We start from the raw sequence: 24,911 nt of genomic DNA on the forward strand, positions 1-24,911 counted from the left end.
GCCTCCACGCTCCGGAGCTGCCGCGGCCTGGGCTCACGCTGCAGCCCCAGCAGCCAAGCAGGCAGCCCGACTTACGTTATCCCAGGCCGATAGCAATGCCCCTCCATCAGTCACTGCTGGTTCCCCAAACCAACAAATGACACTCCAACAGGGTGAAGCTGCCTTCTGTTAACTAGAAGTTATCAGCAACTGGAGATTAAGGTGGGCTATCCACACCGCCACCCCTTCCATCAGGCACTAAACGATGGAGAATTTCTGCCTAAGCAATACCTGTTTGCAATGTTCTTACTGTGGGACTCTTCCCACCTTGACTTGAACGTAGCCCAAAAGGAGAAGCCAACTCTCCTCCTTCCCATTCTTCTAAACATTCAAACCCCATGAAATAAAAAAAAAAAAAAAAAAAAAATCAATCATGGTAAGGAGAGACATTTCCCTAGATACAACTTGTCTGTAAGACTTCCCATCACTGGCAAGCATCCGTTCTGTGTGCCTGTCCCAGATCTGTTGCAGCAGTACCACACAACCCGAACCAGTCACCCAGGGAAAGGGGACAGTCAGATGGTGACTTGCTAGCTATGGACACCCAGGTGTGGCTGGCAGGCGCTCTGGCTGTCGCCGCTCCTGGAGCACCTAGAAGCATTCGGGCAGAAGGCAAGCCTTGATAGTAATGGAATTACATTGTTCCCATGATCTCCAACCTTCTCCCCATGCAGGGTCAAGCAGGACGCTGGGACACTCACCATAAGGAGCTGAGGAACTGAACAGCTAACAGTAGAGAGTTGGGATTCCTCCCTAAGTCAGTCTTCCTTTAATGCCAGTTAAGATGTAAAAAGCACCATCCCACTCCCACTAAGATGCAGGATTAGCCAGGTAACAGTCCTGGCTCACCAAAAGCAGAGCAGACTGCAATATGAAAATATGATCAGAGACCCACAAAGATCAACGCAGTATTTCTTACTACGATCAGAGGGAGCCTCCCGATCCTGGCCATATACAAAATCATTTAAACGTTGGGTTAGTTTAAAGGCCTCTGTTCCTCTTTCACTTCTTAGCAAATTAAAATTGCTGGCTGTAAAAGCACTTTCTCTGTACACTAGATGTCTTTAGAAAATCTTTAAATATGATTTCAGACAACACCCTTGTAATCAATCTGGGGAGGTGCAGACTAGGCAGACTGCAAGGTGGACAGCAATCTGGCTGCATTTTCAGGCTCAAAGGGCAGCAACACACAGTTGGAAACCAGTTACAAGTGGCATTCCGCAGGGGCTCATATTCAAGCCAAAACTGATTAACAGCCATATTTGCCCTTATATAATCCATAACCTCAACAGTGGAATGGAAATACAGAGCCACTACTACTTGCCAAAGGCAATTCCTAGAAAAGAGAAATCTCTTAGAAAAGGAAATTCCAGGGCAGAAGGGAGGCTGATTGCATACTTGGTTGATCATAATGGGACCCTACTTCCTTTGTGCAATTTAATCTTCCAGAAAGGAAAACAGCTGGGATTTTGTGCTTGAAGGTACTGGCACAGTAAGTCAAGCATCCAGCTTCTCTACACGTTGTGGTCATAAAGAAAATTATCACAGTTATGGAGCTTCTAAAACAAAACACCAAGTCACATAGCATAAAATAAAATGCACCTAAAATGAGGTGCCAGGGCTGGAGCATGGGAGCTGGCATGGCTTCATGTCAAATGTAAAACAACAGAATAGGGTCTGTGCGGCTGCACGTGCAATGTCTGCTGTCCCAATAAAAGAAGTTAACCATATAGTGCAGGAATATATTGAACACTTCACTTCAGGTTGTTCCCAGTGCTAGAGTGGGAAATGAGGCCCAAATTTTAGTTGCTCAGTCATCAGCATGCAGATTAGTTGGAGGGGCATAGAAGGAAGCTGTACGGAATTGGGGGAGCGCTGAAGATGCAAATAGCTTGAGAATCCACAAGGGCTTTATCTCAGCCAACAAATCCCCAATAACATTTCAGATGAAGTAGAGAGCTGTGGGGAGCACTGGCTCTTGGCACAAGTCAGAAGGCATCAGCTGTTTATCTCTGTTATGTACTTCATCCATCACAGTAAGAAAGAACCTCTTATGGCAGACTGGGGGGGAGTACAAAGTGTTATCCTGAAGTAGAACAGAGTAAAAAACATTACTGATGTGAACCTCAGCCCTCAGCCCTTTATAAAATTTACAATCCTTTAACAAGAAGATTGGTATAGGTCAAGAAAGGTTTAGCTGACTGAAGCAAATGACACTAATAATATAATCATCTTACAGTTGTAGCTGGGAAACTGCAGATGTTGCACATCCAGGTATTTCTGTTAGTTTGTGATTAACAAGGTGACACACTTGAAGGAACAAGATCAGCAAAATTCTAAGAATGTTTAAAAAGTGCTTCTTGAATGTCAACACCAAAAGCATTTACCTGATACTTTCAACCTTTGTATTCCGTTATGACGGTTTCAGGTTTGGGGATTTTATGTTTTTTTTGTTGATGGGGTTTTTTTCTCTTCTCATACATATAACGCATTCTAGATTGCACACATAATCCATAAATATTAAAGTTATAGCCAATTTATTACAGATAGTATTTCCCTGATACTGAAACAATGTTATAAATATTTCTACATTAATATAAATACATGCAAAACAAATCAGAAAATAGAAGTCTTCAATAAAGAATGACTAAATTGCAAAAAATGATAAACTGTGTACTTTGCAATTATTTGTGGTTATAACATTACCAACCTATTCAACCTCACAGTCTCTGAGAATCACCCCAGAGGGAAGAAAAAAAAAAAAATCCTTCTTGCTGTCAATATTTTGCTTTGCACAGAGAAATCTGTCAGTATCATCAATTACCTTTTTAATATTATGCTTACAGGAAAGGAGTTTTTCAATGCAGTTACACATTATTTGAAACCATGGCACACAGCTTAAGAAGCAAGACTGCAAAGGAACAGTAATGTCACCAAAAAAAGTGTCATTTCTAAGTACCATGCACAGAAAACTGTTGATGTATCAACCAGCTAAGTAGGGGAAGGCAGAGATGAAACATTAATGTCATTTTTTCCTGCAACTTCTGCATGTCTCTCTGTAAAAAGTGACAGCAAGATTATAAATGATTCAATCTACAACAGGTAATTCAGACATGAGTAGCCTGTACTGCTTTTAAGAAAAGGAAATCAGCATTGGCCAAGTTTCTTTATTTCATACTTCACATCTTCACTCAATACTGTTACTGAATGTTTGAAAAATTGTCCTGTACACCATGAATATACAAAATTTATCTGAAGCATTAAATCTGTAAAAATAGAAACAATTCAGTCAGACCAAGTGTAACTGAAGACACAGCAGACAGTAAAAGGATTGCTCATCTGGGCTGAAGACGTAGTCAGAAAGCAAGACTTAATCAAAAGAACCACAGATTATTAAGGAAACAGAACTACATAAATTAAAGATTTTACTAATTTGTCAGAAGATAGAAGAGATAAAGGTAATTGATTTTATTTTAAATCAGTAAGCATAATGTCACTTTTTAGAGACACCTTGGCGGTCTAAGTACATACAACTAGAAAACTCACTGCCTTCAGGCACCCTCATATCAAGTGCAAATCTGCGCAGTTATAGAATATATTTATAAAATATACTATATGCAAACATCTTTACAGAGCTTTAAATCAAGCCAAAAAGTAAATATACTTGATGGGACAACAGAAAAAAAAATTAAAAATTAATGCAAAAATGTGGGCAGTGTGATTGTGGCCCTTCAAAGCCAGAGGAAACCATTCATTTTGTCTGCAACAAAAAGGAGATAGGATTTGCACCTTAAAAGTTGACTGTTAACAAAAATGAAGAAAACATCCTCTGCGCTTCTGCAAATTAACACAGAATTAGCTTTTGTGACATTTTACATATTGTTGTTGTCTTAAAATATCTTCTAAAGACACAATGTCAACCCTTGAATACCAATAACCAATCACATAAGTGAAAGTGAAAGGGTTTCCCAGCTAAATTCAAATTACAAACTACGTAATTCTAAACAAGTGCAATGCTCTGGAAAAAGCTTTAAATTAAATTATTTTACTTGTAAAGCTAGTGTTAGGTTTTTTTTAGTTAAAAAACAACCGGAAGCAAGAAAGCTGCAAGAGTACAAATGACAAACTTGTTTTAGGTAACACCAAGTGAAAGAGTGAATTATCCACTGATGCAGACAGAAACACCCATTTGCTACATTATTTGCTTCCTTACTTCATTCCATTGCATGTACACACAGCTTAAGTATTAAAATGCAGAATAATAAATAAAACGGCTCAGATTACTAGCAAGGGGCAAAACACAATCCGTAATTGTGCTCTATCTAGTTTCTGTTTCAGCAGTCTTTTTCTCTTGCAGTTTATAAGAAAAATCATAGTCAGACTTCCAAAAAGAGTCATTCTTTTTTTTTTTTTTATCAGAAACTCAAGTTCATTTGCCCAGGTTTATAACCCAAGACTTTTCTGTGAAGGAAGCACAGTGCAAATTATATGACTAATCAAACTTGCTTACATAGAAAGAAGTTTACTTGATTAATGTTAACTTGGTATCTTTATGAAATACATTGTAAAACAAAGATTAAATAACAGGACTAGGTTTGTGGGGTTTTTTCCCCCCTCAGGCTTTTTTCCTAATCCCTCTTTTGAAAAGCTTACTGAGTTACAAAAACCTTAATAAAGTTCCAGTCTTCAGCAGATAACCACTATAAATGCTGCCAATCAATGCCAACTAGTGTTTGATTCGCTTCTTGTGCATGTCCAATTTCCTCCGTGATACTGTGCTGCTGCCAGAGTTTTTGAATCTTTTTAAATCGTTCTTTGCACAGATGTAAGGGATTCCCACGTCTGAAAAGGAGATAATACTTATCAGGAATGATAAAACACTGCAACTAAACACAAACACTAAGGCATGACATATTAAGTATTAGATAACCCTTCAAAATAGTAATATATTTAGATAGCCCTTTAACTTCATTCCCTTATCAGAACCAATCAACAGAAATTTGCATTAGTAAACCGGAGTGCTACCTTGCATGGTTCCCCACCCTTATTACTGCTCAATGGTTCCCTCCAGCCTTTGGGAATCTTATGGACACCCCACCGAAGTATGAACGCAGGTTTCCAGCAATCTTTCCATGCTGAACAAGTTCATATTCTATGGTTTTGACCAGTTTCAGAAGTAGCAAGCATTAACAATATGAAGTTCCCAAATTATTCTCACGGGAAGCAGAGGTAGGAGTTAACACAAAGAACTGATATTAAATAAAATACTCTCATAGTATTTCCACTTGGTATTAAATTAACACACATACAAAAAAAATGTACTATATACAAATAAAATTTTCAGCTTCAGTTTCTAAGCAACTTCTCAGATGTTAAAAAAATTCAAGTTTTTACACCTCAAGACAAATGTTTGTAACGTGGGAAAGATCTTCCATTAAATATTTTTAACGTAAACCCCCATATTAGTATTAAAATGTCTGAAGGTATTAAGACGCAGCACCAATGTCAAAATATAACATTCCCTATATAATTAAAATAAAAAGATAATGTAGAAAGCATATTTTACAAACCAGACAGTTTTCAAATTCCTGTCTTTAAAAGATGTATTTTTAAATATTTACCTGAGTCCCTGGTCTGTCTCTCCATAGTCATCAAGATAAGGAGGAGGATAAAAGCAGCCCTTTGTTTTCCCAGCTAAAAATAGCACCTGACATTCTCGTACTCTAGAGAGAAACACAAGGAAGATTTTAGGTTTTTATTTTTTAGGTGAATAGTTTCATAGACACAGCTTTTCCAACTCTCACCTACTTTCATTTTGTATAAATTGCATGTACAGATTTTTGAAGGACTTTTTTTTTAACTGAAGATCTTATTCTCTTCCTGTTATAACTTCTTCGTAGCAGTTAAAAACAATGTAGTTTCATGTCATATTATCTGCAGTCTGTGTAGAATACTACACACAAGCATGGTAAGAAAATAAAACAATTTCACTTCTCACTAATCCTTGCCAAAGTGAAAAATGGACATTATTCTAACCTTTCCTTGTACGCAGGAAGACTACTAAAATGAATTCTCATGTTTTCAGCAGCAGCAGCAAAGTCAAGATATTTACCTTTATTGTTTTGTAGTATTTGAGTGGAAATAAATGCACAGAGAAAACAAATTAAAACTCAGATTCCCTATGACACTTTGTCTTCAAAGAAACAACCTCTGAACCTTATACCAAAGGAAGAGGAATACTCTAGTTTCTAGGCAATCCTGTTACTAACAAACCACCCCTGCAAGCTCACTGCTATAACCATTCATTTCATGTCTACACACACCACCTAATCTAGCGACAGAAGTACAGGTGTTCAGTTCCTTACCTAAGGAATATGCCCACTCCCGAACCACAAGTGTACGTATGTGCAGTACAGGCTCCAACATCTTCTCCTTCTAATTCAGTTTGACAACAGTAGCTCTGAGAACATAGCATGGTCCCACACACAAGGCACAATGTTGGGGCTCTGCTTTTATCACCACCTGATTTTGGACACCTTTTGTTAGGCAGAGGGGGGAAAAAAAAATAAATCCATTGTATGTATCAACTCTAGATGGTAAAAAGATTCAGAACTACTTTGGAACATTTATACAGTTAACAGTTATACAGATCCTTGCAATTTCTATTTCACTGAAATACACAGCAGCTTTGCTTGAAGAGACGACTGTCAATTATGTGCCATTAACTTCATGATTCTATAAACAACTCCCAAAGGCTTTCAGGTTACAGGTTTCCCAGGTCATCAAAAAGAGACTACTTTAGTGGTCCTCACTGTAACTGCATACAACTTACGAGAAATTGGATGCTTGGTTAATGAGGCAGCTGTAGTCGTCCGGAAGGTCTATTAATTTGTTGGATTCTCTTGCATAGCTAGAATAAAGCAATCAAATTAGACACTCATATTCCAACGAATAATACACAGTTATTTCAAACTCATTCATGTTTTCCTTACTCATCTAAACAGCATCTGTGAATAATTAAATTTTTAAAAGTTTTCCTCTTCTCTGTGATTCATAGAGTAAAATGATAGCACATGAAAAAGGAACCCACACCTCTCAACTATACCGCCTCCAGGTTTCTTAATCATATTTTTATGGATTTGAGAAAATGCACAGGCAGAAAGTCAGAAAAATTCATGTCATATGCATGCTTTTAGCAAAATCTCATGATGAGGTTATTTCAGATTTAACTGGATATTTGTTCTGCTACCTTATCAGTTTGCTTTGTGTTTTCCTTTTGTCACTAATAATTAATAGAAAATATTCTGACTCTCAGGTTCAAAGAACTTGTATCCTGAAGAGGATGAAATACTCATGCAATGAAAAGGACCTATTCGATAGCAAATACTTTTATCTTTAGAAATAACAGTTAAAAATTAATTTTTTTGGCAGATGCTATACATACACTACAGTTTAATAATCTTCAACTCTAGGAATAATACAAATTAAGACTGTGAAATGCAAATATTAAGTTTGTAACAGAGGCAATGTATAATAAAATACTGAGAGAAAAAAATCACTGTCAAAATAGACATAATCTTGGGAAGAGCAGTTAAGAATCAGCAGAAGGAACACATGGAAAAAACCCAACAATCACATATAACAGGAAATCAACTATGCAATCAGAATATTCTTTCTGTATATGAAATTCTGTTAATACCCTGTTTAACAGATGAAGTGACAAATTCTTATTTTTGTCACTTAGCCTTGTTGTCTGCACAACACTGAAAGATTGACTTTATGTATTCAGCATGAGAGATTAAAATGCAGAGATGTTTTTAACAACAGCACTTTGAACCTTGTATTAATTTATAATTATCTGGATAATTCATAACTACTATTTTTACCCACCCTTCATAAAGAAAAACACCCCAAATACTTTTCCACGCCCACTACATATTAAATGCATTTTGAATTAAAAATAATTGCTTAGTATAGTAGAAATGTATGAAAAACAAATTTTCTTTTTAGCAACTGACTTGAGTGTTGTTTTCACTGAAGAATTTGGATTCTTTAAAAAGATAATTTAAAAAGCTCTTCAATGCCTGGCATTTTTAAACACAGATTATATATGTCTTCTAGCAACAGCGTATCTTTTGAATCAGAAGGTACAAATCTACTATAGGAAACATGAGAAGAAATGTTATGGCCTCTGATTTCTGCAGATCAGCCTAAATAAAACTATACTATTTAACTTTGCCTTCAAAACTCTACCAATTTAAGCAGTATTTCACTTCTCTTACAAAATTCCCAAGGTCTCTTTGCTTGTTCCCTAATATCTTTGTCATTCAATAAAGCAGAACTGAAACTATGGTATTATAAACATCCTTTAGAAGAAGTATTTGGAGAAAACTACAACATTAAAGTGTCTCTCCTTTCTCTGCTTAAAATTTCTCCATGTTTACCTGATAGCATTTCTCTTGCCTTCCAGGTATCTTTTCACTTCATTGTTACTGCACCAGCTACAAGAAAGAAGAAAAAAAAAATAGGCTTTTAACATCAATGGATGATAGTTTTCAAAAGCAAATAAGTAAAAAATCCACAGTACATCTATTCAATAATCTCTACAACCACAATGATTTCTTCCAAAACACTTCTTTCACAAATGCTTTTAAAAGTCTATGATTCACTTCCATATATGCACTCCTGGGAGAATACTTGTATTACTATCTAGGTGCAGGATTCTTTATTCCATTTATACACAAAAAGGAAGCCTACAGAGGGTGGAAGCAAGACCAGGTAGCCTGGGAGGAATACAGAGAAACTGTCCAAGCAGCCAGGGATCAGGTTAGGAAAGCTAAAGCCCTGATAGAATTAAATCTGGCCAGGGACGTCAAGGGCAACAAGAAAAGCTTCTACAGCAATAAAAGGAACACTGGGGAAAACATGGGCTCTCTCCAGAAGGAAATGGGAGACTGGCTACCCGGGACATGAAGAAGGCTGAGGTACTCAGTGACTTTTTTGCCTTAGTCTTCATGGGCAAGTGCTCCAGCCATACCGTCTAAGTTACAGAAGGCAAAGGCAGAGACTGGGAGAAGAAAGAACCACGTGCTATAGGAGAAGATCAGGTCTGAGACCATCTATGGCACTTGAAGGTGCACAGGTCCATGGGCCCTGATAAGATGCGTCCATGGGCCCTGAAAGTGGCTAAGCCGCTATCAATCATATGTGAGAAACTGTGGCAGTTCAGTGAAGTACGCACCGACTAGAAAAGGGGAAACATAACCCCCATTTTTGAAAAGGGATATAAAGACGACCCAGGAAACCACAGGCCAGTCAGCCTCACCTCTGTGCCTGGCAAGATCATGAAGTAGACCCTCCTGGAAACTATGCTAAAGCACGTGGAAAATAAGGAGGTGATTGGTGACAGCCAGCACGGCTTCACTAAGGGCAAGTCATGTCTGACAAATCTGGTGGCCTTCCACGACAGGGTTACAGCAGTGACGGGTGAGGGAAGAGCAACGGACATCATCTACCTGGACTTGTGCAAAGCTTCTGACACTGCCCCGTACAACATCCTTGTCTCTAAACTGGAGACAGTGGATAAGGAATTGGCTGGATAGTCAAAGAGTTGCAGTCAACAGCTCGATGCCCAAGTGGAGACTGCTGATGAGTGGCAATCCTCAGGGGTCCATACTGGGATCGGTGCTGTTCAACACCTTTGTCAGCGACATGGGCAGTGGGACTGAGCACACCCTCAGCAAGTTTGCCAGTGACACCAAGCTGTGTGGTGTGGTCGATACGCTGAAGGGAAGGGATGCCATCCAGAGAGGGACCTTGACAGGCGTGAGAGGTGGGCCTGTGCAGCTTGTGAGCTGCATCAAAAGAAGCGTGGCCAGCAGGTTGAGGGATGCGATTCTCCCCCTCTACTCTGCTCTCATAAGACTCCACCTGGAATATACTGTGTTCAGCTCTGGAGCCCCCAACATAAAGACATAGACCTGTTAGAGCAAGTCCAGAGTGGGGCAACAAAGATGACCAGAGGGCTGGAGCACCTCTTCTCTGAAGACAGGCTGAGAGAGTTGAGGTTGTTCAGCCTGGAGAAGAGAGGGCTCTGAGGAGACCTTACAGCAGTCTGACAGTGCCTAAAGGGGCCTGCAGGAAAGCTGGAGAGGGACTTTGTACAAGGGCATGTCACGACAGGACAAGGGGGGATGGCTTTAAACTTAAAGAGAGTAGATTTAGATTAGATATTGAACTGTGAGAGTGGTAAAGCAATGTAACAGGTTGCCCAGAGAAATTGTGGATGCCCCATCCCTGGAAATGTTCAGGGCCAGGTTGGACGGGGCTCTGAGCAACCTGGCTAGTGGAAAGTGTCCCTGCCTATGGCAGGGGGGTTGGAACTAGATGGTCTTTAAAGTCCCTTCCAACTCAAACCACTCTATGATTCCATATTTAAACGAAGCATAAAACCACAACAACTTACCTTTCTATTAATGTGTTCAGAATCTCACTATTTTCTTGAAAAAGGCAAGTGAGGTTGTTTGGCAAGGAAAGATAGCTACATAAATGTTCAAACTGGTTTGTTCCACTTACTGTTGGAAAAAAAAAAAGTGCAATTCTCGTAATTAGATGTTTTAAAATGATATTATCTACAATAAATGAAATTTAGCTCTAAATATAAAAAGCTATCCCTTCTATTTTTTAACTGTATTCCCTCACACCGAAGATTTGGTACAAAGTATGAAAGTGCTAGTAAAGGCAGCAGGCAGCTATGTTGAAAAGCTGCCAGTAATGAAAAGCAACTTTCCTCAAACGTCCCCCCAAGCACAGTTCAAGCCTAGTCGTGTAAGAACCATAACAGAGAGTTCAATGGCCTTTACAAATTGGTATGTGATTGTTTTAATGTCATCCATTAAATGGCTGCTTTGTGCTCCTTGGAATCTGTGCCAAAACCCCAGACAGGTGGTCAGCGACAGGCAGCGTACCACAGCCTCAGAAATACAAAAATTGCAAATACCTGCAATTTTAAACTCTGCTAAAATATGTAGGACACAACCACCAGATTACCATATTTATACTAGTCTATTGGTTTGACTCCGTGGGCCTCTGCTCTCCCAGCTTTCAGGACAAAGAGTACCAGTACCTCTTCCATGGCACGGCCTCTTTTGCTCCTGAATAAAGAGTGAAGAGCATTACAATAAAACCTGTGCTCACTTCCTTCTCATGACCAAGGGAATGCTGTTTCACAATCCCCAGTAAAACACCAGAGAAGAGCAATACAGGCCCGTTGTGGGATCAGTGGGTGGTGAGGGAATGGGAAGGGAAAGCTGAACACCCAGTACCATGGCCACTGTCAGGACATCCATCGGTGGCAGGGACCTGCAGGGCCATGTATGCACCTGGAACTTGAGGATTGTAAAAGAAGGTGAAGTAAAGCCTTCCTCTTCCCCTTTCCTACAACTGACTCTATAAAGACCCATGGACTTACTGTCTGGAAGTACACATTTGTAGCTCATCTTTAGAGTATTGGAAACAAAGAACTCAAGTGGTCACTACTGGTCCAGACCGTGAACTTGGAAAACCTCACTATAGAAAATCAAAGTTCAGGAAAAAGGTTTCTTTTCTTTTGGCCCAAACGCTTAAGTATTGTGACTGTTAAATGGAAGGGGGGGGGGGAGGGGGAAAAAAGAAAAATCTACATTTTAAACACTATTTGTCAAGGAAACATTCTACAAGTACCAAACCATGAAGACACCCATGACAAGAGACAACCACTGTTCTCATATCATCTCGGCACCAAGTATCAGACTTCGTTTTAAACATGGGAGTCCTGAAGCAGTGTGGACCTACTTACTATCAACATCTTCAGATTTACGTTCTATCCCTACATATCCCATAAGAGGAGGACAGAAAAATGTTACTGACATCCATTACTGGGGTGTAACGTAGCACAGTGTATTTATAGTTATGAGAGATACTAATTCCCAGCAGACGCTGATTTGAATGAGATCAGTGCGAGCAAAAGCAGGTCTCACGTGAAAACAGTAATCAATAGGAGATTTGAAATAATCAAAATTTCACTTTTTAACAGAAGAGCATCAATTTCTGTTTTAAACAATCTAGAATGGCATTTGACTCTATATTAAAAACACGTTACTAAAAGTGAAATTATTTTTTCCCAAAATTTTCATTATGGAGATATGGTTCTGCACTGGTAACAAGCCCACATTCATTGCATCAGCTTCTTCAAAGGAGATATTTAAATGTGATTTATTTTGTCCATAAATATTTGTATCTTGAAAAGCTGACTTAACACAAAGCAGCCAGTACCTTGAATTTCTGAGGGTGCTGGGACTCCATTTAAGTAATGGAAAAACAAAGCAGAACATCGCAGGAAAGGCATGATTCCAGCTTTTAGATTCCTCCACAGGTGCCAGCCTGAGGTAATTTCTTTCAAGGCACTTAAGAGAACACAACAATAAAACAAAATTTCAGTTTCAGAACTATATTTAGTAGGTCTTCAGTCATATTTTGTATTATATTATGACTTCAGTTGAAACTAGTGTTATGCAAAGTGTTTATTTCAAAGTTAACTCCAAGAAAAACAAAAAAATAGACTCATAAAAATGTAACCAACTGGGATGGTGACAGTAAACAAAGGAAAATTTTGCACAGAAATTTCAGATCCTAACAAGTTTTCTGTACTCGGACACCGCCAATTGCAGATTTTACATATCTACAAACTAATGAAAAAAAAAAAAATGTCCCAGAGCATAATCTTCCTGAGCAGGTACCTTTATGAGCACAAAGGAATTTACAGGAATAGTTACTCAAAAATTGAATCTAGTAGACAAGTGGATAAAGATATCTAGCGGATAAGAAACAAGACACAAGGGTTCCCAAGTTAGAAGTCTCATCTTTGATAGCATTAGTATATAGAACTCTGTCAGTAGTTAATGTTGAGTCCAGAAGGGAGAAAATACTCTGCAATTTTATCAAAAGATTGCACTTTTACCTTCCTGTACACTGGCAAAGATATTTATACAGTGTAAGCACAGCTGCTTCCTCTTCACTGTTACTGTTTTCTTGATCCATGCCATTCTCTTCTGAAGAAAAAAGAAATAATAAGCAAGTTACTTCATATATACATGTTTATACAGCAAGAATGTATTTTTTTAAGTTTTGAGAAAAAGGCCAAAACTAAGTGAAACATTCCACTGTACTACAATATGGCATACTGGGAAGAAGTTTTCTGCTGCATATCTTACATGGTAAATTTATGCTATTGTCAATTCCAGTGAGGTGCTGGTTTACTCGTTCAATTGGTTGGCTTTCTTAAAATACTTGCTTAGAATTCTTCGCTTTTGGCACACTACACCTTATCCAGTTCCTCTGGCCAGGAGACACGTTGATTCCTAACCTCAATAACTGCAGCTTACACATCATACAATGCCCAAGCCAAGTCTCTGCAATAAACACTTCCAGGCACTGCTCTATTAGCTGGAAAGCTAGGATTCACGGCTAGCTGTGCTCCAAAAAACCCTCTAGTGTTTAAGCAATAAAAGCTAAAACCTGAATATTCATGAGCACAATTTATCAGTATTCTCTACAGGCTGAAAGAGAAAGCACCAATGATTTTATTTTACAACTGTAAACTGCATACATTTACCAATAGCACCTTGGTGTTTTCCATGTACAGATTTGAGGAATTACTTCAATAAAAGTTGAAAGAAAGTGGCATTACCTGTTGGTGAGGTAAGTAAAATCTGTATTATGTGTGCCATTGTGACAAGATGAAACAGGTGAAGATCTCCAGTGCAGAGACTAATCCCTGAAAAATCCTGACAATGTATGGCAGGGAAAGAAAGCACCAAGCTTACCTGTAAAAGAAAATAAGAAAGTTGGTATATTCCCTTTCTTTTTGAATCTTTCCATTTTCTATGCTCATGCTGCAACTATACCCTTTTAAGGCAGCATACCTTATAAGGCTAATTCTGAGGTTAATTAGCCAGCCATTATTTAAGGGATCAATGATTAACTATCAGGGTGGTTTGGGGGTCTGTTTGTTTGGGTGAGGTTTATTTTTTCCATTTCTTGTCTGTGGTTTGCTGGGGAGGGGTTGGTTTTAGTTTGGGTTTTTTAACATCCAAAGAATATACATTCCACCTCATTTTAACTATTTATAGATAAGGACACTTGAAACAAAAAGAGTCTTTTAAGTTGTATTAGGTAGTGAAAAAATAATAAAAACCCAAACATTCTGAAAGGCTCCTTACCCAGAGTAAAGAGACACTTTCCAATTAAGTTTTTTACACAGTGCCTACTGGATCAAAACATTATTAATACATATTATGGAATACTTACCAATAAATGAAACATGTCAATATCAAGTATGCAAGGAAGATTTCCATTTTTTTCATTAGGCACCAGTGCTGAGTATTTCAGAGAGAAAAATAAATTTATTAGTTGAACATTTATATATGAAAAGATTTTAAATGTACTTCAGTTACAAAATGAGAGCCATCTCCTTGGTTTATATGCTTAAAAGTACTTAAAATACAAATGTACCTGTTTTGGCCAGAAAGGTGTGAATTCAACAGTTGTTCAACATTATTGGAAAAGACTCTTGCCTACTTGACTATACTGTTTTGAAATGAAACGAGCTCAAAGTAACACTAACAGAGTAAGTGCTGCCATTCACTACCCTGACAGTGACTGACTTTCATTGCTTAGGTTTCCAGGGGGAGATGAAATGAGACAGTATCTCAAGCTCTGACCCAGAAAAAGCTCAAACACTAGTGACTAAACAGAAACACTAATTGTTGACTGTTGCACAACTGTTCAGAGGAAAACAAATTGCAGAGGTTAACTTCAGAAGGTTCACTAAATTTGCCTCATGTAAGTCATCTGCCTTACAAACTCAAAAATACATTGCTGAAGAGTCTTGAATCCATTTTTTTTGATCTCTAAAAAAACTAGGTATTGGTCTCTCCATCTCTGAAGTGTTCATATTCACAGTAACCACAAAGTATTAACCAACGCACTCCAGCTGACAACAGAAGTTCACACTTAATAAATTTCAAGTACCTCCATCTAAAGCAAACAAAGTGTCTTGAAAATTTAATAACATTTAAAATAACAATCAATGAACAGTTGCAAACTTCTTTACTCCAAGCAGTAAAATCTGATTTACCATAAAAGTTTCAACTGCAGCTGTAAGAATAATTTTACAATGTAGCTACAAGCACTTAAGCTGCCAAGTTTAAAAACACTACTACAGTAAAAAATAGCCTCATCATAACAATTTAAAAATACTTCAGCTGAAGACTGCCTTGCTGGCCAAAAATTAACAGCTGAAGATCTGTGACATTTTGAAGCTATTTCTATTAGCAAACATTTCACCAGCACTCATATTTCAACTGCTTTTACTTTTGTAACCGTATAGCCACAGAACACAACCCAAAAGTGTGAAAGAAACACGGACTCAAGTTTTCAAGAAAACCCAAACCATGCATAACACCATATACTACAAATTTCCAGTCAAACAAGCTAGCAACATTTGCTTTTCTGCTTCACACAGAGAATGGCTCAATCATTACTGCTACAAACTGCCAACCAAGTTCCTCCCCATAAAGCTCCCAACTGTTTGCTGAAGTAGGCAGTATCGATTTACCAGTAATTTCAGTATATTAATTCACTTTGAGAGTTTCCTGTCTCTACTGACTAAATTTAAAATTATTCCATTTTATAGTATCCTTTCAAAATAGTCCTCTCATGGATAATTACTGTATTACGCTGAACTTCAGAATTCTCACCTATATCTACAAATGTTTTACACTTGGAACATTTTGGCTGATCTCATTAAAATTCTCAACTAATACATGACATTACATAGTAAGTCCTGTCTTACCACAAATCCTAGTTTTCAAAGACAGGGAAGTTTGAAGATATATTACAGTCCTCTGCAAAGACCCTATTTCCTTTCAAAACTATATTGTTACATTTCCTCCTTTTTGAGGTTCCAGCCTATCGTTTTTCTTCTGTGAAGGACCATGCTTCCTTCTCCTTTGCTCTAGGTATCTTTCTCAAAGCAGTAATATAAATGCTGGGAAGAGTCAACAGAACTCCTCTGGAGCAAAATATGCGTGGTTCTCTTGAAATGTATCTTAGAACTGCAGATCAAAAGAAACACCTTTTTTTCCCCACAGTTATGACAAAATACGTATAGGTACAGATGGGAAAATACAGGCTCTTGGTCTATTACTTAAAACCAGTACATAAAACAATACTCTCGTAATCAAGACTAACTATCTTCCTGTAAGCATTTTTCTGTATCTGTATCTTTGAAAAAAAACAGCATAAGGTGGTGACTTACATGCTAAGAGAGTACAAAAGTGACCCTGTACTGCTGAAAGAGATGAAACTGTCCAGTGAGCTGCTGCAAATCTTGTTAATGATGTAAGGCAGTCATCCTTTAAAAACAAAGAAAAAGAGACACTGCCACAGTTAACAAAATTCCTCAATATGAAAAGGTCTTTTGACTTACAGCATTCTTTTTAGGCTCCTCAGCTGTAGTTTATGGGAGCAGTTTGAGTGTCTACATTATGACAGATGTTTATGTTTATGCAAATATAGGAGTTACCTTTGGTATTCTTGACTGTTACCATAAGAAACCCTGGCCTTACTAAAATATGCATTTATAGGAAAAAAAAAAGTAATAGTTTTGCTAGATTTGATTTTTCAATAGGTTAATAATTAGATACTAATTGACTAAACTGTGGGATCCAACAAATAAAACTATCAGATAATCATAACTTAGTATTTAGATATTCTGCATTAAAGCATAATTCCCTCTTTTTCCATTGATTCAGAGAGAAACTGCTACTTCATCCTTACCTGTCGACAAGGTAAATGACCAAATAACGGTTTATCTTCATCAGCTAAAATTCGTTCTGGAAAAAAAAAAAACAACCCCCCCAAAATATTTCAATGCTGTGAATTTAACTGAATTCTGAAATGCACATACAAATGCGCAAAGACGTGTAGATGTGCCACTGAGGGACACAGTTTAGTTGTGGACTTGGCAGTGCTAAGTTAACAGTTAACCTTAAAAGGGCTTCTCCAACCTAAACAATTCTATGACTCCATGAAAATGAATACATTAGTACCTATAGTCTGTATCGTGTAAGCACAGCTTCCCCAGCACATTATAGGTACACGTGGATCTTCTTCATTTGGATGAACCTTCAATCCTACTTTGTACGTAGCTGTACCAAAAGTTGTCAACATTTCTTTTATGCTCTCAGAATAAGGGTTCCTGAAACAAAGAAAACAGTATCACTAATTCATTATTTTCTCCACTGGCAGCATACTACTTTTAATGGTGAGCATTCACCCCAACAGCTGAACACCTGGTTTCTTAAAATTTGAGAACTTCAGAATCTTTCTTTGAATCTGGTATTCTGTAACCTCTTTTCTGTGACAGATACACTCCCAATTATTTTTTGAGTAGTTGACAGGAACCAATCACATTTCTTAGTGTTAAGAATATCCAGTCTTCAAAGATAATATAGTTAAGGCTAAATTAAAAGAAATGTGTGTGACTGACAGAAAAAACCTGTCATCAGCTGGGACAGGCGTCTTGCATTCTTGTGTGCAGCTGGCAGACAAATGTCTGTACCATGTAATGAATTTTATTACTTTCTCCTCAATGGAGAAAGGATAGACTCAAATATAAGCCCGCTGTAATAGCTGAAATTACACATCAGCATACTCTCTATTTCATAGCCTTTCTTCATGTCTTACTTGTAGTGCTGAGTTACAATGATGAACCCTTCACACAGTTACAAGTAATAGGGAAACAAAGCTTAATCCTGATGTCAAAATTTATACAACTGCAGCACATTTATACAACTTTATACAATTTTACAATTATAAAATTTTATACAATTTATACAACTCTGCACATCCACTTACCACATCCACCTCTGAAATTCTACTGCATTATTTACTACTTGTGGGTTGGACTTCAATGGTACCATAAAAATAGGATCAACTTTTCTAATTAAAGGAAAATTTATGTATTTGTCTTAATTGTTGCGACCTTATAGCACAGAAGTCACATTCTATTTTCACGTTATTATTTATTGATGAATTTTTAATGATTTATGAAGATGTAAATACATACTTCGGTTTGAAATCTGGTCTAAATCCTTCCAGTAATTGCAGCTGATCCATTTTTTCCAAATTACCAGAATTGTCTGTACAAACAAGAACAGAACACTGATTATTCACCAATACATAATTTTTGTATTATAAAAAGGTGCAGGAACGCATCACCAGAAACTGAAATTCCAAGCTGTTCTCACCGCTTTTGCCACCATCTCTCAACTCCACTGTGGCAGAACCAAAACAGTTGGTCTTTTCTATTAATATTATAACATTTTCACATACAAATTTACACATTTCTTCAGACTTACTTGCACAGTCTTCATCTCGAAGTAAATACAGCGCTTTTATTTGCTGGGATATTGTTTTGATCCACTGAGTTAAGTTTGGTTGTCCTGAAAAGTCTAACCTGTCCAAAAATATATGTAAACAAAATACATACATTAGTTACAAACAAACTATATACAGAATTCGTATTTCATTGGCATTCCATGTACTTCCATTTCTCAATATGCTCTTTCTCTGCTGTCCATATATTCCTCTATGTTCAGTTCTTTTCCTGCAGGTCCTACACTTTACTGCCCTTTCACACTCTAAATTTCGTACTATACAATAACCAAGGAAGGTCCACAAATGAAAATATGCAGATGGGCAATCCATTTGAGATTATCAAAAAAGAAGATAATAAACATTTTGAAAGGGGTTTTTGGGGTGTGGTTTGTTGGGGATTTTGGTTTTTACATTTACTGAGAACATTTACAAAGCAAACAGACCTGTTAAACAAAACTCTCGGTGGAGGAAGCAGAGGAATAACGGTGTTGCTTAAGCATTCACAAAGTGGGCAAAGGAATTCACCATTTTCTACATCATAACTTGTGTGTACTCGTAATCTTTGTTGTCTTCGCTGCTCTTTTGCTTGGACAGCATCAAAATACCTTTAGGAAAGAGCAAGATATTAGCAGCAAATTATTAAAGCACTGTTTAACATACAAATTCATCAGTTCTCCTGAAAACACCATTTTGCCTTTTCCCGGATATACATCAGAGAATGATCTGAAGGAAAAAGCTCTACCCTCCGATTGAAAGTATTACTAACTGCAGGCTGTCCCCAGTTTTTGGCAGCCAAAATCCCCCAAAGTGCTGAAGTTGACTGAGCTATTAAAAACGTGGTTAAGTCTGAGCTGTAGCAACTTCCGTTTAGGAAAAGAGGTATAGAGGAAGTTAAAGGATTAAAAAAAATATTCTTTAGTTTCACATAAAATGTTAAGGGAGGTGCCGTAAGCGTTATCCATGTGCATATTCCATTACAGGCCACAACACAGCAGCAACTGGAAAACCTGGTGGCTGATCTCCAAATCCTATATGAAAAGGAACCGAATTCACTGCTTTACTAAACGTAACTGCTATTCCAGAAGCCTCTGAGATGGTTTAGCACACACCCAACGATGACCCAAAAATGGTCTGAAAACAGGCATCTAAGGACATTTCTAGGAGTTAACAGCAACCACACGGGACTGTACATGAGCTACACAAGAAGATGAATAACACATCTTCAGTGAGCAGCGATATCAAAGACCACATACGAAATTTAAGTTTACTACACAGTAGTAATTTGGTCATTAAAATTAGTGCAATTAAGCAAACTGATGGCATGACATGCTATTTGGACTAAAAACTTAAATATGGGTTTTTACCTTTGCCAACAATGAGCATGCATAATATGTCCACAGCTACCAGTGTGTGTTCCGCATGACAGATCTGGGTGCATGAACAACGGGTCATACTTTTCTGTATTTAAAGTAAAACAAAACAGCCTTCAAATAAACATTTATCAAAAGAATTAACTGCATGTCAATGTTACTGCATTTGCATAATTATTAAACTTTATCACAGAAGCATAACTCATTTAATGAAGTATACTGCTAATCCACAACTTAAACTGTTCAGATCGTTTACAAATATCATGCAATTTTGTTTTGAGCATGTGTACCATACTGAGACTTCAAATCAAGCTTTCAGAGGTACTGGGCCCTGGCAAAAGTCCCCAAGAACTACCCGCAGGAGTAGGTTCAGTACCATTAAACAATGACTCTAAGAGCATTAACCTTCAGAGCGAGAGTGCAAAACGATTCAGTGCAGAAATTTTCTATGTGTTTACATATATAGAATCAAGATAAACCTTTGTAACAGTGCTACAGGTCACCGTGATGTGTTTAACAAAACTACCTAAATCTCAGCATTTTTTTTATTATCATTAAGAGGCATTTCAGATTATGTACCTGAGAGGAAAGAAACGTGTATCTCGTGCTTTTACAGCCCTACATCAACACCTCCTCTCTCTATAATGTTACGAGTGTAGTTTAAGAACAAACACCTCTGCTAAGGGTTTTTTAATAGTTACAAATAATTTGTCATAAATGGCTGGCAGAACATTTAAATAATGCCTTGCAGTGATTTTACACTATTTAGAACACACATTTCTATCTCACTAGAAGTATGGGAGTTTCACCACTGATTACAATGAAGTCATTCACAATTATACAATTAACGTAAGAGGGTGACACCATTTCAAAAGAAAGCATGCAGTTGTTACAGTGACTCCCAACATTCATTTAATATTAAAGACAACTATGAACACTACTTACCAGGGTCTGGAGTAATTTTGTTTCTATTTTTAGACAACACAGTTGATCGCTGAATAAATGCTGCCAAGACCATAGCCCTGCTGTCCACTTTAACTTCTTGTTCCTCCTGACACAATATACACATAACAACCTGTCTGTGTTCAGCTACTCTAGTTTGCTCTGGTCCCAAGGCTGTGAGTTTTGCATCTGAAATTACAGGGCTAGAATATTCAAAGAATACTGGTGAGCAAATTATTTGAAAAACATTACAAATCAGATTATGATTTAAATGTGATTAATGAGCTTTCTAGCTTTATTATAATTGCTTTCTCAACAACAACCAGTTTTGGCATTCATACAATCCCTGTGTCCCCAGAAATAGACAGTATTTTCCTGAAAAAAATCATACCTCACAGTAGTATTGCCCACTCCAGTTTAACACAGAAACTACATCTGCAACTCTCCATCATCATCTACTTCCTCCCCAAAATCATTAGCATGCTTCAATTCGTATTTCCACCTACAAGCAGATTTTCTTGGAGATCCTGAACAGACGTATAATCAACTAGTTCCAATTCACTACATTTAATAGCATAGTCTCTTCATTGTTATTAAAAATTTACTGGATGATTTTAAACAGGCAAATAATTTTTTTGTTTATGTTGAACACAATGAGGGAGGAATCAATATTTATCCCACCATCTTGTCAGAAAGGGGGAGGAAAGAATTCCATTACTGCTGCTTTTTTGGTCTCAAAAACTTACAAATAGTTTTCCATCAAGACTAAAAAAAGTGCTTTTTTAAGCAGTATCAATAGGACAGTCTCATGTAAAAGTTAAAGGAAAAAATTGAATGAGATTCCTTTACCTATTTTCATGTACTCTGGAGGTTGAAGTATCTAGCTCCTCCAAAGTTTGCTGAAAGAGTTCTTTGTTTTCGTTAATGAAGTGCCGTTGCATCTCAGACATCTGGGCCATGATCTTTTCCCTGCGCAATCTGGCAATCTCAGCTTTTCGCTTCCTTTCAGCTTTGTCTTTATCACGTGAACTCTGAAATTGTATTGTTCACTCAGTCATTATCAAAATCTTGTTGCAACAGACAATTTATTTTAGCAAGTGTTATCTGTAACTGATACTAACCTCCAAACAAGGAAAATCTCATAAAAAGAAAAAAGCAAAGTCTACCAAAAAGCTATTTTTGTGCCCTCTTTAGCTCCTGTTCAATGCCAGGTAGAACTGCAGAACCAGAAAGGTACCTCTCCCACTCAACCTTTAATTGTATTTTGTATTTCTCTTCCCTTTGAGCATTCATAAGAAAAAAAGGTGATTGACAGGTCTCATCTCTAGTGCTGCTCTTCCTCTGTACTACCCATGTTCCTTAATGTACCAGTGCTCCAAGGTCTTTGTGTGGTACCTAGAACGTCATGTCAAGCTAAGAAGACTGGCAGAGCCTATCTGGAATGACCTGCATGGTCAAAATACATAGATACCATTTGTTTAACAAGTTTCCATGGAGTCTGAAATTACGGGAAGAGCAGAATCATTAAATGCTGTGATCAATACTATGAACCATTCTAAGGAGTCAACTTGCAAAAGATTTGGAGACTACAATATACAAAGCAAAGAAAAACAGTCCACGGACTCTCCCAGTAGGTCTTTCAAACAAATAGGTATGACCTATAAGCTGTGAGACAGCATTTCAGAAATCACCGATGTTTCCCATCTTTGATTTAAAGCTGCAATTAAAAATATAGTCCTTTGTTTGTCACAACCCAGACCTGTTCCAGATCAGCTAACTGTTACAGCTTGCTTTTACCTCCTCCATAATATTTCCTTCTGTCTCGGCCACAGGACTTGTAGAAGAGCTTTCTCTGAGTTTCTTAATAGTATTAAAAGTCTGTAAGAAAAAAAACCCAACACTTAATTTGTTTGCGACATGTGAATATTACTATGTACACTATAATGCTGGACAGATAACTCAGTGTTGGATTCTAGAAGAGGGAAAAAAAGTAGGTAACACAAATCAACATGGGAAATCATCACAATATAACTAAAGTTTAAAAAAAATATTCCATGATTTTCAACAATTACATTAAATAGATTTACCTTCAATATCCATCTGATCATGTCTTTGTGTACTTCCAGATGAGGTGCATTTTGCAGTGTTTCTAGCATAGCTAGTATACTAGGGGAATTATTGGGTGCCTCTCCTGGTCCTGAGAAAAAAATTTATGTAGACAATTGACTATACTGTTACCTGGCAAACTAATCATTCACTAACATTAAAACCAACACAAATCAAGAAATAAGACTTTTATATGTTCAGCAGCTGAAAAATTCCTTCACCAAATAGGCACAATATGCAACTTTCCCTCCTCAGCAAACATTTTCATGAGTACACTCTAAACCCTGGGAAGTCAGAGGAAATATTCTTAAAAGTCTTGCTCGTTGACTATATTTTCTTACAAGACAAAAGCACTGTATGTGCTCCCTGGCTGTTTTCATCTTGGGAGCTGCCATGTAGAACTTCCAGTATTTTATTTCCAACCTATTTGACACGGAAGAATCATACCTTCCGTGTCTCAGCAAAACTAGAGGCACTAGTCAGAGGATACAAAGGAAAGTCAAGATTGGAAGTCCCTTTAAGAACACAACTATGGATTTTGCAACTATAGCATCTGATCATGTATCGTGATCATCACCAGCACTCTTTGTTGAGACACTACTTAAAAGATACTAAGAATCAGATTTACCAGGAATTACTCAACTTTTGGATTTCTCCTCTGGAAAAGGCCTTTAGTATTGTTACTATCATAGAATCTACACATATGTAAAGCTTGTAAGTACAATCAACTTGGTAAAATTTTGATGGATAAACAAATACAACCTTCCAGTAAAGACTGTTTCAAAATAATAAAATATGAAATACTGGCATTTTCAGTTGCTTAAAATTTGCTATACATTTGAAAAGAAAGGCATACTTGATATTTTCTGAGTGAAGGTAAATGTTACAACGTTCTCCTCACTGAGATTCTCTAGATGTTGTTTTTCTTCTTGTAGTGCCATTCCAAGCAAATGCAAAACCTAGGTAAAAGTTATAAATTTTAGTTCTTTCCTTAAATACTTCATATACTTCTTTATACAGTTTGGGTAAATCACTAAGAGACAAGCAAGTCATATAGTAAAATTATAAAATAAGAATATATGTGAAGTTATTTCTACATGCATAATTCCAAAGATGGATTACAAAGGAGTAACAGTGTTTGTTTACAAATGCTTGAAACTTTGCCAGATAAAAAACACATTATATCACTTATATCTTTCTGTTTGCTGTCCTTTCTAGTGAGCGAGAAGTTTGTGCTTCTTAGCTTTCTCCCTAGCAAATGCACGTTGATATCGCAAGTCTCTGGACAGAAGCATGATGCACACTTTAAATCCTTTTTTACATACAAAATTTAATGGAAAAAAAGTTAACATTATTAAACTAAACTTACTCTAAACTCTAGCAACATATTTTAAAACAGTGTTAGCTTTTAGGTCAGTAAAAAGATGTAATCTCCTTGAAGTTAAAAATTGAAATTACCCTATTTGGCACTGAAATAGTCTGAATGGCATTTTAAATCTGAAATGCTTAAATCTTAGTGGTGACCTCTGTCAAGCTGAATCAACCACTTTGCCACCTCATACAAATTGGCAGGATGCTCTAGACAAAAAGCATTAGTGAATGCCTGGAATCAACACTGAAACCTGTGTAAGGAGAAAAGATAATCGCCAGAAAATCTGTAGCACAACTGGAATGCAACAGCGTAAGTATCTACAATAGTGGTGAAACCTGATCTGAGTCTTGGAAGCTTTTAAAAATTGTTTTAATAAGTAACAGTCAATTTTTCCTCACACTACCATATCTATCTAACAAGGTCTCATCAGGTATGGGCCACCTCTTCCAGATGTCTCGTATCAACTTTTGTGTGGCACTTCCAAGACAAGAGTGGTTGACTGGGGAAAGATGCAGTCCAATTGCATGGCACCAGTGAATACAAAATGCCATGAGCTTCTGAGCAAGTGATAGATTCCTAATGACTCGCACATGTTTGAGAAC

At 37.3% G+C, this 24,911-nt stretch overlaps 1 protein-coding gene across 2 annotated transcripts in view; it reads right to left on the bottom strand.

The window, feature by feature from the left end:
- Positions 1–2,559: 2,559 nt before the first annotated feature.
- The window catches only part of UBR2 (ubiquitin protein ligase E3 component n-recognin 2), a 60,034-nt gene continuing 37,682 nt past the window's right edge, over positions 2,560–24,911 (bottom strand). For both annotated transcript variants that reach the window (XM_055725645.1, XM_055725646.1), the window contains exons 26-47: positions 23,794–23,896; positions 22,919–23,028; positions 22,629–22,709; positions 21,681–21,862; positions 20,835–21,034; positions 19,884–19,977; positions 18,963–19,124; positions 18,501–18,598; positions 18,209–18,281; positions 17,190–17,338; positions 16,918–16,973; positions 16,397–16,493; positions 14,386–14,453; positions 13,766–13,901; positions 13,037–13,127; positions 12,352–12,482; positions 10,505–10,613; positions 8,484–8,540; positions 6,872–6,949; positions 6,405–6,575; positions 5,661–5,762; positions 2,560–4,881 (exon numbers count right to left, since the gene is read on the bottom strand). In XM_055725645.1, coding sequence (XP_055581620.1) covers positions 4,740–4,881; positions 5,661–5,762; positions 6,405–6,575; positions 6,872–6,949; positions 8,484–8,540; positions 10,505–10,613; positions 12,352–12,482; positions 13,037–13,127; positions 13,766–13,901; positions 14,386–14,453; positions 16,397–16,493; positions 16,918–16,973; positions 17,190–17,338; positions 18,209–18,281; positions 18,501–18,598; positions 18,963–19,124; positions 19,884–19,977; positions 20,835–21,034; positions 21,681–21,862; positions 22,629–22,709; positions 22,919–23,028; positions 23,794–23,896 — 2,490 coding nt within the window. In that variant the 3' untranslated portion in view covers positions 2,560–4,739. The remainder of the gene's footprint in view (positions 4,882–5,660; positions 5,763–6,404; positions 6,576–6,871; positions 6,950–8,483; positions 8,541–10,504; positions 10,614–12,351; positions 12,483–13,036; positions 13,128–13,765; positions 13,902–14,385; positions 14,454–16,396; positions 16,494–16,917; positions 16,974–17,189; positions 17,339–18,208; positions 18,282–18,500; positions 18,599–18,962; positions 19,125–19,883; positions 19,978–20,834; positions 21,035–21,680; positions 21,863–22,628; positions 22,710–22,918; positions 23,029–23,793; positions 23,897–24,911) is intronic.

The sequence above is a fragment of the Falco cherrug genome, chromosome 13 (assembly GCF_023634085.1).
Source record: "Falco cherrug isolate bFalChe1 chromosome 13, bFalChe1.pri, whole genome shotgun sequence".
NCBI classification, from domain to species: Eukaryota; Metazoa; Chordata; class Aves; order Falconiformes; family Falconidae; genus Falco; species Falco cherrug.